Genomic DNA, 14,365 nt, shown 5'->3' on the forward strand with positions numbered 1-14,365 from the left:
TGTGGACATTACATTTTGGGTTGTCTAGACCAAAATACTAAATTTTGCTCTACAAGGGCCTGATATCCACTTAGGAGGAAATTATACTGCCACTCTTCTATCAAAATTTAAAATGAATATTCTCATATGTGGATGTCATTCTTCTCAGAAACAAAGCTCTGGTAAAAAAAAAAAAACAACAACAACAAAAAACAAATCTGGTAATTCTTTGTTTTTACATTCATTAGGTCCCAATCAGCCCAAATAGCAAAGAAAAATTAAAAATGCATGCCATGAGAGAGTTTGGGTCTTAGGAGGTTAAATTGTACATCAAAGAACACAAAACACAAAAGAAAGAAAGGAAAAATATGTGAATTTTGCTGTATGAATTTATTTATTGCTGCATCCCTTCATTGGCTTTCAGTGAGATTCAGAATCCACTTTAAAATTCTATTATTAACATATAAGGCTCTACATGCTCATATAGCAGAGCTTATAACATCTTTTCAATGCAGTCGGCCTCTCCGATCATCTAACCAGGGCCCTCTAACTGTCCCTCACTCTGATTTTGAAACCAGAGGTGATGCTTTGAGGTTGTAGCGCACAAACTGTGGAAGTCTTCCTCAGTCAATAAGGTTGGCTGACTCTGTTATTGTTTTAATCCATTCACTTCATTTGTGGCCATAGTTTGAAACCATACATGCATCTATGTGTGTATATTGGAATGAATGTCTGTCAGTATGACTGATTATGTGTGTGTTTATGTTTCTGTATGTTTTAACACTTGTACACTTATGTTCAGTGTGCAGCTTTTATTTGAACTGTGAAGCTTTAACTCTGTGTTTTGAAAATTGCTCTATAAATAAAGTTATTACTGTTATAATAAATTAAACTGCACATGAAAACAAGTTTTGGCTTCTAAATATGAGAATAAATCAAAACTTAAATGATTTAAACAGCAGTGGATTCATGTCTGTGCTGAGCTGATGATGTTGTTGATCAGTGGAGTCTGACAGAAGCAGAAGAGTCTCAGATGTTTTTACAGTTCATAATGCCTGGACCTTCTTGTGATCCTGTTGCTGTTTTGAACTGTCTGCAGGTGTAACGACCAACATCCTGATCTGTGACCTTCTTTATAACCAGAGAACAGTCTGCAGAAAGACTCAGTCTGTCTGATTTAGGTTTGGCTTCTGTAATCTGCCCAAGGTTAAAGAGTTCTACTGAGCTGCTTGAATCACTGAAGAGCCAGGTAGTACTGATACAGTTATGCTGACCTTGTATCATGTTTACTATATGACGGAATATAAGAATAGGAGTTTTATGTTGATAATGTGAAGTTAATTTTAAATACAACACAAGTTTAGTTTTCAACTTAAGTTTCCAAGAGTCAGCTAAAATCAAACAGTTAACCATGACAGTCTCAGTTAAAGGAAGAATAAAGAAGTAACACTTGTGATAATAATGCAGTTTATTAATTGAATGTGTTTCTATGTACACAACCTTTAAACTGAAGCATCAGTATCAGTAATGAAGACATTTGAATCCATGTGAATGCAGCCATCGTGCTTCTCTGTCTCTCTCAGACTCTGTTCTTGCTCTCACGTTCACAAATGAGACAGTCTCAGAGATGAACACAGCATCGACTTCCTGCTCACTTCCTCATAGTGACATGAGTCGTCTTGTCTCCTTTTACTGAATTAATTCAGTTCATAACTTTTAAGCAGCCATATCTCCCTCTCTCTCTTAATGTAGATATTAAATGACCAAAAACTTTTTAAATATTCCATCCATCCATCCATCTTCATCCGCTTTATCCGAGGCCGGGTCGCGGGGGCAGCAGCCTAAGCAGAGAAGCCCAGACCTCCCTCTCCCCAGCCACCTCCTCCAGCTTATCCGGGGGAACACCAAGGCGTTCCCAGGCCAGCCGAGAGATATAATCTCTCCAGCGTGTCCTGGGTCTGCCCCGGGGCCTCCTCCCGGTGGGACATGCCCGGAACACCTCACCCAGGAGGCGCCCAGGAGGCATCCTTGTCAGATGCCTGAACCACCTCAACTGGCTCCTTTCAATGTGGAGGAGCAGCGGCTCTACTCTGAGCCCCTCCCGGATGGCCGAACGTCTCACCCTATCTCTAAGGGAGAGGCCAGCCACCCTTCGGAGGAAGCTCATTTCTGCCGCTTGTATCCGCGATCTCGTTCTTTCGGTCACTACCCACAGCTCGTGGCCATAGGTGAGGGTAGGGACGTAGATCGACCGGTAAATTGAGAGCTTCGCTTTTACACTCAGCTCCCTCTTCACCACGACGGACCGGTGCAGCGTCCGCATCACTGCAGTCGCAGCACCAATCCGTCTGTCGATCTCCGGCTCCCTTCTCCCATCACTCGCGAACAAGACCCCAAGATACTTTAACTCCTCCACTTGGGGCAGGAACTCATCCCTGACCCGGAGTGGGCACTCCACCCTTTTCCGGCTGAGAACCATGGCCTCAGATTTGGAGGTGCTGATCCTCATTCCCGCTGCTTCACACTCGGCTGCGAACCATTCCAGTGCGAGCTGGAGGCCTTCACCTGATGAAACCAACAGAACCACATCATCCGCAAAAAGCAGAGATGAGATTCTGAGGTCACCGAAGCGAAAGCCCTCCGCCACTTGGCTGCGCCTAGAAATCCTGTCCATAAAAATTATGAACAGAACCGGTGACAAAGGGCAGCCCTGGCGGAGCCCATCACCCACCGGGAACGAGTCCGACTTATTGCCGGCAATGCGAACCAAACTCTTGCAACGGTTGTACAGGGATCGAATGGCCCGTAGCAATGGGCCAGACACCCCATACTCCCGCAACACCTCCCACAGGACACCCCGAGGGACACGGTCGAATGCCTTCTCCAAGTCCACAAAACACATGTAGACTGGTTGGGCAAACTCCCATGCACCCTCAAGTATCCTTGAGAGGATAAAGAGCTGGTCCAGTGTTCCGCGACCAGGACGAAAACCGCATTGTTCCTCCTGTATCCGAGGTTCGACTAGAGGACAAACTCTCCTTTCCAGCACCCTGGCATAGACTTTCCCAGGGAGGCTGAGGAGTGTGATCCCCCTGTAGTTGGAACACACCCTCCGGTCTCCCCTCTTAAAGATGGGGACCACCACCCCGGTCTGCCAGTCCAGGGGTACTGCCCCTGATCTCCACGCAACATTGTAGAGGCGTGTCAACCAGGACAGCCCTACAACGTCCAGAGCCTTCAGGAACTCGGGGCGGACCTCATCAACACCAGGGGCTCTGCCACCAAGGAGTTGTTTAACTACCTCAGTGACCTCGCCCCTGGAAATTGGCGGGTCATTCCCCTCATCCCCAGACTCTGCTTCGTCCTCGGAAGACGTGTCAGTGGGATTAAGGAGGTCCTCGAAGTATTCCTTCCACCGCCTGACAATTTTCTCAGTCGACATCAGCAGCGCTCCGCCAGCACTATACACAGTGCAGGTAGAGCACCGCTTTCCCCTCCTGAGACACCTGACGGTTTGCCAGAATCTTTTCGAGGCAGTCCGAAAGTCTTTTTCCATGGCCTCTCCGAACTCCTCCCACACCCGAGTTTTTGCTTCAGCCACTGCCCGAGCCGCATTCCGCTTGGCCTGTCGATACCTGTCGGCTGCCTCCGGAGTCCCACAGGCTAACCAAGCCCGATAGGACTCCTTCTTCAGCCTGGTGGCTCCCTTCACCTCTGGTGTCCACCATTTGGTTCGGGGATTACCACCACGGCAGGCACCAACCACCTTGCGGCCGCAGCTCAATGCAGCAGCTTCGGCGATGGAGACGCTGAACATGGTCCATTCGGACTCAATGTCCCCAGTCTCCCTCGGAATGCTGTTGAAGCTCTGCCGGAGGTGTGTGTTGAAGATCTCGTGGACTGGGGCCTCTGCTAGACGTTCCCAGCACACCCTCACTATGCGTTTTGGTGCACCGGGTCTGTCCAGCGTCCTCCCCCGCCACCTGATCCAACTCACCACCAGGTGGTGATCAGTTGACAGCTCAGCCCCTCTCTTTACCCGAGTGTCCAGAACATATGGTCGCAGGTCTGGTGATACGATTACAAAATCGATCATCGACCTGCGGCCTAGAGCGTCCTGGTGCCACGTGCACTTATGGACACTCTTATGTTCGAACAAGGTGTTCGTTATGGCCAAACTGTGATTTGCACAGAAGTCCAATAACAAAACACCACTCGGATTCAGATCAGGGAGGCCGTTCCTCCCAATCACGCCCGTCCAGGTCTCGCTGTTGTTACCCACGTGAGCATTGAAGTCTCCCAGCAGGACAACAGAGTCTCCAGATGGGGCACCTTCCAGCACCCCCCCCAGGGACGCTAAGAAGGCTGGGTACTCTGAACTGCCACTCGGCGCATAAGCGCAGATGACAGTCAGGACCCGTTCCCCAACCCTAAGGCGCAGGGAACAAACCCTCTCATCCACCGGGAAAAACCCCAACGTACCGGCAGCAAGCCGAGGGGATATTAGAATACCCACCCCAGCCCGCCGCCTCTCACCAGGGGCAACTCCAGACTGAGACAGAGTCCAGCCCCTCTCCAGGAGACTGGTTCCAGAGCCCAAGCCATGCGTAGAGGTGAGCCCGACTATATCTAGCCGGTACCTCTCAACCTCACGCACTAACTCAGGCTCCTTCCCCACCAGAGAGGTCACATTCCATGTCCCTATTGCCAGTCTTGGCAGCCGGGGATCAGTCCGCCAGGGCCTCCGCTCCTGGCCGCCGCCCAGCACACAATGCACCCGACCCCTATGGCGCCTCCTGCGCGTGGTGGGCCTGCGGGAGGATGGGCCCATGTCTCCTCTTCGGGCTGTGCCCGGCCGGGCCCCGTGGTCTAAGGCCCGGCCACCAGACGCTCGCCCTCGGGCACCCTCCCGGGCCTGGCTCCAGGGCGGGGCCCCGGTAACCCTATCCCGGGCAGGGTAAACTGTTCCCTCGATATTCTCTTCATAAGGGTCTTCTGAATCGCTCTTTGTCTGGTCCCTCACCCAAGACCAATTTGCCATGGGAGACCCTACCAGGGGGCAAAAGCCCCCAGACAACATAGCCCCTGGGATCCCTGGGACACACAAACCCCTCCACCACGATAAGGTAGCGATTCACGGAGATTTTTTCCAGGATGTCAATTTTCTATGAAACACATTCTGCACTGAAACCAGTTCACACACTCTTCATATTAAGCATCAAGTTTTTTAAAAATGAATGAGTCTGTAGTGTGTTTTGTGCTTTACATTTGCACTGGGAAAACCTAGTCTGACTAATATTTCCATAACATAAATTCTGCATGTGTTCTTTGCTGGTTTAAATTTTTACCAAATGAAAAAGTCATTGTGTCACTCTGTTATCTGTAGCAACCTTTTACCTGCCAACACTGTGGGAAACAGCTCAAGTCTTCAACAGGGATGAAGTATCACATCATGGCTGACCACAGCCACTTGGTAAGACTACTCAGAAATAAACATTTTTAGTTTTAGTTTAATTTATTATGGTTTTACTCAGTTTGTTGCTACCTTTTCCTGCTTTCTTATTTTTGTAGCCTTCAGCTGATGATGCCAAGGACCTGGATGACCGTGCCATAAAAGACAAGCTACGTAAAATCCTGAAGAGACTGGGCAAATTAAAATGCTCTAAAGAGGTAAAAGGTGCACATAATGTGCTGTTTTAAGAAAGGAGATAAGATAAAAGATTAAACCGGTGGTGTGAAAAAACATGTTTCTGTCATGAAATGCTGTGTGGCAGGCAGGAGTAGGACCCAAGGTGCAGACACTCAGACTCAAAGGATGAACTCAAAACTCAGCTTTATTTGCTGGCAGGGGAAAGCATACAAAACTAAACTGGGAAATATAAACTTACACTTGACGGGGAGGCACACAAGGAAACACACAGCTTGAGGGATGACGCGACACTGACTCAGAGAAACACAGGGTTTAAATACACTGGGAAGTAACGAGGGGAATGAGACACAGAAGGAGAGCACAGCTGGGAGAAATCAGGACTGACGAGACAAGGGAGCAAAGCAGGACACATTTACATAAGACACGGACCTTCAAAGTAAAACAGGAAGTATGACACAGAGACATGAACCTGGCACAGTGGAGACAGCAACTAAGAAACACAGAGACATAAACCATAAGACAGAGGACTCTAAGAACCGAAAGACACAGAGGGAAACTCAACATGCAGACAGACTACACAGAACAGAGGGGACACAGAGAAACACGAAGGGCAAGGGATCAAAACTAGAAACGATACAACTCACAAGCACAATATTACAAAAATCATAAAGAATTAAACATGCTGGGTCAGGGGACCCAGGACCCTGACAGTTTTTCTTTTCTTTATAGGGTTGTAACGCTGCATTTACCAGCATCATGGGCTACGTGTATCACATGAAGAAGTGTGGAAAGGAGGAGTCTGAGCTGGAGAAAATGCTGCTGAACTGCTCTCACTGTGGGAAGACCTATAAATCCAAGGCTGGTCTGGAGTATCACCTGAAATCAGAGCATGCTCCTGTGAGTCACATATGTCATCTAAGCCACTAAATACTATAAAAATTGTAATTCGTTAATACTCTTACATTCAAATTTAAATTAATAGACAATTAGACAAGATGCCAGCCTAGTTTTGTCACCTGTCCTTTTAATTCAAGTGTCTGTGAAACTCTTTGTGCCTCATCTTCACTAAGTTTATTCTCTTGGTTCATCCAGACACCACAGAAGACTGAGGAAGATGAGGCACTGAAGGCCCAGAGGGAGGCTAATCCAGAGAGGACGCCCAGCGGCAGGGTGCAGAGAGCCTCGGCCCAGGTGGCCAACTTCCACCTGGCTGAGATCGCCAACAATGAACTGCCCAAAGACTGGCCCAAGAGGAAGTTTCAGTCTGACCTGGTACCAGATGACAAGAAGGTAAGAGAAGATTCACTTTGCCTGAAATTGTGGATTAAAATTGAGTATATACTGAACATAAATGCGTTTCTTCTTTCTCCTGACGCTCTTTTCAGTTGAAATATGCCCGACCGGGCCTCCCTGCCTTCAGCCAGGAGGTGCTGAGGAAGTGGAAGAATGAGGTGAAGCTGCAGAGGAAAGTCCAGTGCCCCAACCAGGTAGAAAACAACACTAGTCTTATTTTTACCTGTTTAAGTGAAATCAGCAGGCTTATTTCTTTTCTTATCTGAGTAATTGGATCAAGATGTCAAGAGTAAGTATAATTAGCATAACTATAATTCATTTAAAATAAAAATATAGCCATGAAGATTATCAGTCTTTCTGTATAAAAACTCAGTTTTTTCAATAACCTGAAATGTTTCTCTTTGTAAATGTACGTTTTTAAAGAGATATATGGAGATATTTTATATTTTTCTTTATTTTCTGTCATATATGCACTGTTGCATTGGTGAACATTCATAGTAAACATGGCCGAAGTTTCAAATAGAGAGGTCAGTGTAGTAGAAGTAATCCCTGTGGATGTGTATGATGTCAAAGAGAACAGATGGTTAACACAGCATTCAAAGCCCATAATATAACATAATGTGTGTCGTCCTCAGGGTTGCGGCTGCACCTACACGAGTGTGTCTGGACTCAAAGCTCATCTGGGACTCTGCACGAGGGTTTGTCATCTTTTTTTCTTTGTTTAGGAAATAACACTGTAGCACACATAAGGTACAAACTTTCCAGGATCAGCAATACATTAAATGACACCAGGTATAATTAAATTGATTGAATTCATTGAACTGATCAATGGATTAGCATGAAACCCTTCTAATGCTTCATCTCGACCGGCATTTACATACGTCAGCTCCTCAATTTTTTTGAAGATTCCTGTAAAATAAAGAATGAAGTATTAAACTGGTAAAAGCTGCTTTGAACAGAATTTTGAAAATGAGTGTTTTTGTAAAATTATTCAGTCAGTGACTCAGACCATTAAGTGAAATATAAAAGTCAGTTCACTATGTGCAGTTAATACTTTATATGCATTAAATTCTTATAATCTTTTCAAGGCTGTTTTTTCCTGTTGTGATTTCAGGGCGACTTTGAGGCCGGTAAATACAGATGTCTGATCTGCAATAAAGAGTTTAACTCTGAAAGTGGAGTGAAATACCACATCAACTCTGTCCATGCACAGGTAATGAAAAGTTCACAAGTTTCGGGCTTGAGCCTTCTTTGTGTAACTGTGTGCAGATGACATTACCATGAATGCATATACTCTATAACAGGGGTTGGATATGAGCAGCTCCATAGTGTAGTTGTTTAAACTCATCAGGAAAGTTTTTTACTAAAGTCATGAATAAAGTGATGTCTCAGACTTAAAACAGCAGAATCAGACTTCTTTTTGCAAAGAGACGAGCTGCTCCCTTCTGGCCTATAATGCAATAAATAATAAATAATGCAAGTTAAATGTATGTTATATAATACCACCACTTCATGCTGCGTATATCTCAACAGGATTGGTTTGTGACGAACAAAAAAGCTTCCAAGAAGTTTGAGAAGTTCCTTAAAAACCAGCCCAAAGAGGTCGTCCGTGATGTGGATAAGCAGACTGTTGATCAGTACCACCATCATCACCTGCAGCATCATCCTCATCATCATCATCAGCAGCACCATCAACACCACTCACACCACCACCATCAACAGCAGCAGCACCAGCTCCAGCACCAGCCTCTGCAGCACCCACTTCAGCCGCTGCATCACCTCCAACACCAAACTCAGTACCTCCATCCAGAGAGGCAGAACCTCCCTCCGCAAGTGGACCCTCAACCCCAACAGCCGATGCTCCAGTACACCAGTTTGGAGCCTCCTCCGGGGCCAGTGTGGGTTGATATGGACCACAGAGGAGGAGTGCTGGGGCCGGAGCAGGCCCCGATCGAAATGGAAATGGCTGACAAACCTGAGGAGGACAGCGGTGGGATGGTGAAGGATACAAGGAGAGGGAAGGAGGAAAGAGGAGTAGATGTAGGAGAGAGGGGGAAGGCTGACAGGAAGCAGAAGGATTGCTTCACTTTTGGTGGTAGCAGCGGAGGTGGAGGTTGTGGGCGCAGCAGCAGCAGCAGTAGCAGTAGCAGCAGCAATACCGGCAGCTCATCGAGTGAATCGGAGGTCGAGCAGCAGGAGCGGCAGAGACAGATTGACCAGTGGAGCCTGAAACGACCGGGCATCATGGGCCTCTCGCTGAGGCTGGAAAGCGACAGAGAAACACTTAAAAAGACCTAAAAAAACACACTTTCCTTAACATTTCAAATGTCTGCAGCTGATTTTAATGGAAGTAGTGAAAAAAAGGTGAAGCAAGAAAAACATCTGCATAAGTTTTCCACAAGACAAACCCGTGAGACGGCAGCTGAGACAATTAAATCCACTAACCTTTCGGAAGTGATGGTGGATGCCGTGAAGACAAGCTCAAGCTGTGAGCGTGGAAAGCTCAGACTGCTCGTTTCCAGAGGCTGCTTCTCTGTGTTGAAATGGTTGTCGTTGTATAACCTTGAGAAATGTAGTTTATCGTGTGTTTATCTGTAACAGATCGTTTTCACCAACTTTAAGCATCTTATTGTTTAAAAGGTTTCATAAAACTCTTCTTGTCTTTCATGTTTAACATCAAAAGTTAACCTGAACAGAGACTGCCAGGTGGACTGTTTACTTGTACTTGTCTAGTCCCGCTCTCCGAAGACATTTTGTGCCTCTCGAGTATGATTAGTATAACTTCATACTACTCATCACTTTTAATTATGACTGATCACCTTCCTTGGTGAAGTAATGTTGGAAATGACAGGATCACTGTTCACTGGCTTGGATTCTTCTGTCTGTCTGATATTGTTTTCATTTCAGATTTTTTTTTAATATAATTTTGTATTTAGTTGCCATTCTTAAGTAAAATCTGCTGCCAGTTTACAGACCTTTGGGCATGTACATGTGACATATACGTAGCAGTGAATCTAATGTAAAGGGAAAGAAATAAAAATAACGTAGTATCAACTAACACTTTATTTCCTAAAGTGTACTGGAAACATCAGTACTATTCTTATTAAGTGCAGCTTAAGCAGTTAATCGTGTCCATTGTATCACTGCAGCTCATCTCCATCAGTTACAGAGAAATCATGAGCAGTCTGAAACCACGTATCACCAACACAGCTGGAAATTCCCTCCTAAACTGAATCTCTTGATCCTGATAATGTTGTGATAATTACTTGAGAACTTGAGGGCCATATTACACATTTCTTTTATTTTTTTGCTTTTTATATTAGTGAATATATGGCACTAAATGTCCAGTTTTTTGCTACAATCAATTCTAAACTGGGCCAGGCCCTACCTCTGTTAAAGATTTCATGCACACAAAATCCGTAACATTTTCCTTAATCCTGTGAACAAACTTTCAGATTAACCAAGCACACAGCCTCCTTAGTGGAGGTAGCTACAGGATGTACCCCCGGTTAATTAAAGCTCTGTTGGTTTAGGATTATTTGATGTAACCTGAATAGTCGGAAACCTTAGAAAATTTGTTATGTACCAAGAAACAGAAACAAACATAGTTTGAGTAGAACTTAACCCGTGAGTGACATGACATGATTTTTTTTCTTTTATTTTTGTTGAAATGTAGGAATCCTTTATTTGCCAAAACCTAGTTCAACCTCAGCAGTTAAAAATAATCTTAACTCAAGTTATGCGCTGTGTTTCTTTTTTGGCTTTATTAGATAGGTGCAGTGAAGGGTGACAGGAAAGTGGAGGGAGAGAGAGACGAGTCGGATTCAAACCTGGGCTGGCCGCTCCCAGCAACATGGCGTTTGGTCACCTGCTACCCCCAAAAAAAAGAAAAACATCAGTAAATGTCCAAAAAAAATTCTTTATTGTATATTTTTTATGTCACATTTGATTATGTTGTGCAGACATGCAGTCAGAGTGCATGCATCCTCTCCAGCTCTCCTCCACTGACATAAATGCAGCTGACTCGGGTGTGATGAATGGAAGCTAACTATCATGTAACATGAAGGATATTCACTCTTATTTAACCGACAGCATGTAGCCTAATGTTTATGTACTCTGTGTTTTGTATCTCCTACAGTGGGAAATTGTCACGTCAGTCAGTTCTGTGATGTTTTCCTACAAATGTGCATATTTTTTTACAAATTTATTTTGAATGTATAAATGTGTTTAGTTCTTGTTTCTTCCCTTTCTTCTGCACTCCCATAGAGCTGGATAAATGAACCATTTAACACAAATTGTCTCTTAGTCGGTGAAATTATGTAAAAAGAAAAATACCCATGACCGTATTTAATGTGTTTGATTTTTTACAGTGCTTTAACTCTCATTACCCTCCATCAGATGCCTTTAGGATGAATAGTTGGTGTTGTTTAAGTCTGAAATTAGAAAAAAGCATTATTTTTTATTTTTATTATTGATATTCTCTGTTAATGTTAAGGAGCGTTGGCGAGCCTTTGGTTCTGAGTTGTGTCAGGACCTCTACATACTTACTTGCAAGTATTTTTTCCCCATTTTTAGACTGTTGAGACTGAAAAGTCTTTAAAACATTAATTGTACTTTAGTTTTATATCTGTCTTTGTCACTAACCACTACAGATTTCTTTTGATGGTGTTTGTATGTAAGAGGGAAATAATTATAAGACTTACGTCAGTAGTTTCTATCTTTGTGGGTTGTGATCTCATGAAGTGAAGCCAGTATCTACAGCATCTACCTTCATAGGAGATTGCATTTTCTTTGTGGCCTCTTTATTAGGTACACCTGTGCAATCTTAATTCGATTCAGTCCAACTCTCCAAATGTAAAGCCTACTTTGTGTCTAAAATATTGAGGGTTTGCTTAATATATGAATTTTTTGTATTGTAATATGATGGACGAAAACATTTTTGTCATGATGAGCTCTATAATAAAGACAATAGCACATTTCTGATATTCTTCAACATAATCTATACATAAAAGTCACAAATGTAGAATTTTGTTAGAGCCCAACTAATTTACAAGATAACTGATACCGATAGCTGCTGGAGCAGCCAAAACAGTAAAACACCTGTAACAAATAGCTCGAATGAATTAAAATAGCTCGACGAAATAGCCCAACTAAAGAGAAAACAAATGAGCTCAATTAAGCTCAACAGGTAAAATTATTAATATTTCTCCTTCTTTTGGGTGTTCACTTTCGGGGGTTACCAGCACATCATCCTCCACATTCTCATCCTCTTCAGTCACACCAACAATCTCCCTCTCCATCCATAAAACTTCTCTGGGTTCCTCTTCTTTTTTACTTACCTTTCAGCTCCATCATCATCATCCTTTCTCTGCAAAGGGTAATTTGGGGGATTCCATTCAGAACTTTCCAGTAATGCCTTACACAAGCTTATTACCACTAAGACACTTCTGAGCACACCATGACCTACTGCACTGTAATGCTACTCTGCTGCAGGTTCTGCAAACGGTGCTGATAGTGGAGAGGAAACAACTCCTAAACTTACTAAACTCTGAATGACTCTAAACACCTTTATCTGCTTTATGTTCAATTAAAATAAAGTTCTGATATAAAATCATATCAGACAACATACTGTATACGTCAGTGTATGTGTTACAGGTTAATACAGGGCAGTAACATCATTGAACTGGAACATTCATCGGGGTTTACAGAGCTGTTGTTCTGAATTGCTAAAGATTGCACAAAGTTACCTTATCAGTTGAGGTGAGGCGTTGATGTTGTGGTTTAAAAATATAACGTCCCATTCTATGCAAGGCCACCTGGGTTGGCTGGAAGACTGTTTACTTAGCCTGGCAGGGCGAAGGACACTGTCTCAGCTGAACTCTGGACACGCACACACATACATATACACTGATAAGCACACACTCATCCTCCCTCCCTTTCCAAACGCCTTCGACGCTTATTCCCTTCCGATGCTGACGGTGGATCATGGAGACCAGCGCACAGGCTGCAGGCCCGGATGTACTGTCTAAATCGGCTGTCTCTCACCCTTTACCCGCCCCTGTTGCTTGTCATGTGTTTCTTTGGTGTATTAAGAGTTTTTTTCATGTGCTATGTGCAGAGGTGTTTTTTTCTGTTCTCAAACTGATCTCCCTGTTGGAGCTCAGTCTGGGGGGAGTTATTTTTTTCTCCTTATCTTTCCTCATGTGGTGCTTTTTCCATGTTATACCCCTCTGACCTGTCTTCCCCATGTGATGTTTTGTGTAATGTATGTATGGTCGGAGGGTAAGATGGCGCCGCCATTGCATGCAATAGGTCGGCAGCCTTATGAAATTTCCCCCTTGTGGGACTAATAAAGGTATATCAATCAATTTCAAATCAGTCTTCAGAGACCAAAAGTATGGTTTACAAAATATTAAGCAAAGGTTAGAAGGATTGTGTGGAAAAATTAGACAATTTATGTTTTATTATTTCTCCCTCCTTTTTTATGGCGGTCATATTTGTGATCAACTTTCTTATCACCCTGCATGCACTTTGGCATGTTTCACAGCACAAATGAAAGCAGACTTGCATCAGCCTTTTCTATTTGACCAAACATTTGACCTATTTAATAACTGAAGCTCTGCATTTTATGGGATAACACTGAAATATGTTTTCACCATAACTAAACTATTAAGGTGTGGCTATTTTGTCACTGTGGTTCAAACTTTGCTTTTTCCTGCTGTCTTCCTGTCCTTATATTGCAGACCCGTATCTGTTCATGCTGGAGCACAACTCTGACTTCTAGTGTGAGTTTTTATTCTAATTTTTTCTGTTCCAATTAACTGGAAAGAAGTAGTGAGAGGCGCTCAGTATTTCCATTTGACATTAGTAATGTAAACATGATTTGATCCTCACCTCCTCCTGTTAAGTGATTGTTTTCCAAGAGGTTTCAGTTCAGTGATCATACTCGAAGTAATGCTGGGAGCTGAAGTAATTTATTGTTGGTGAAGTGTTTTTAATGAAGTGACAAATGATAATGATGAAAACTGATATCTTGTGACTCAACTTTTAACCCTCTTCAAAAGAAAAAAAAAAAAAAAGAACAGTTCAATATCCTGTATTGTCAAGGCCAGATTTAAATAAAGGTTCAGTCAGTTAGTAGCCATGTAACATCTGTAAACAGACCAAGTGATTGATTTTTTAATGTTATGAGACATGATTTTTATTCAGATGATAACATTTATTCAACAATTAACAACACATTAAAAACTGTATATCTGAAATTGTTACTACTTGTTTTTTATTAGAAGTGATGTGCTGCTGTTTCATAGTACTGGCAGTGTTATAACAACAGACAATTAAAGATTTAATTCATGCTCATTCTGTGTCTTAATAATACTGAGTGGCGGCTGGCATATAGAGTGATAGGTAAAGGGTTAACCCCACTGCATTCCCCAGTATAAA

The 14,365-nt window shown here is 43.5% G+C and overlaps 1 protein-coding gene across 1 annotated transcript; it reads left to right on the plus strand.

The window, feature by feature from the left end:
* Positions 1-1,099: 1,099 nt before the first annotated feature.
* On the plus strand, positions 1,100-9,657 carry LOC109194795 (zinc finger protein 512-like; the record flags this gene model as incomplete). The annotated part of the gene is made up of 9 exons (XM_025899064.1): positions 1,100-1,228; positions 5,366-5,452; positions 5,551-5,649; positions 6,359-6,526; positions 6,722-6,919; positions 7,015-7,116; positions 7,558-7,620; positions 8,037-8,135; positions 8,456-9,657. Coding segments are annotated over 9 exons (1,710 nt in total), but the record flags the coding sequence as incomplete, so codon positions are not given.
* Positions 9,658-14,365: the final 4,708 nt, after the last annotated feature.

This window comes from Oreochromis niloticus, linkage group LG15 (genome assembly GCF_001858045.2).
Source record: "Oreochromis niloticus isolate F11D_XX linkage group LG15, O_niloticus_UMD_NMBU, whole genome shotgun sequence".
Lineage (NCBI taxonomy): Eukaryota > Metazoa > Chordata > Actinopteri > Cichliformes > Cichlidae > Oreochromis > Oreochromis niloticus.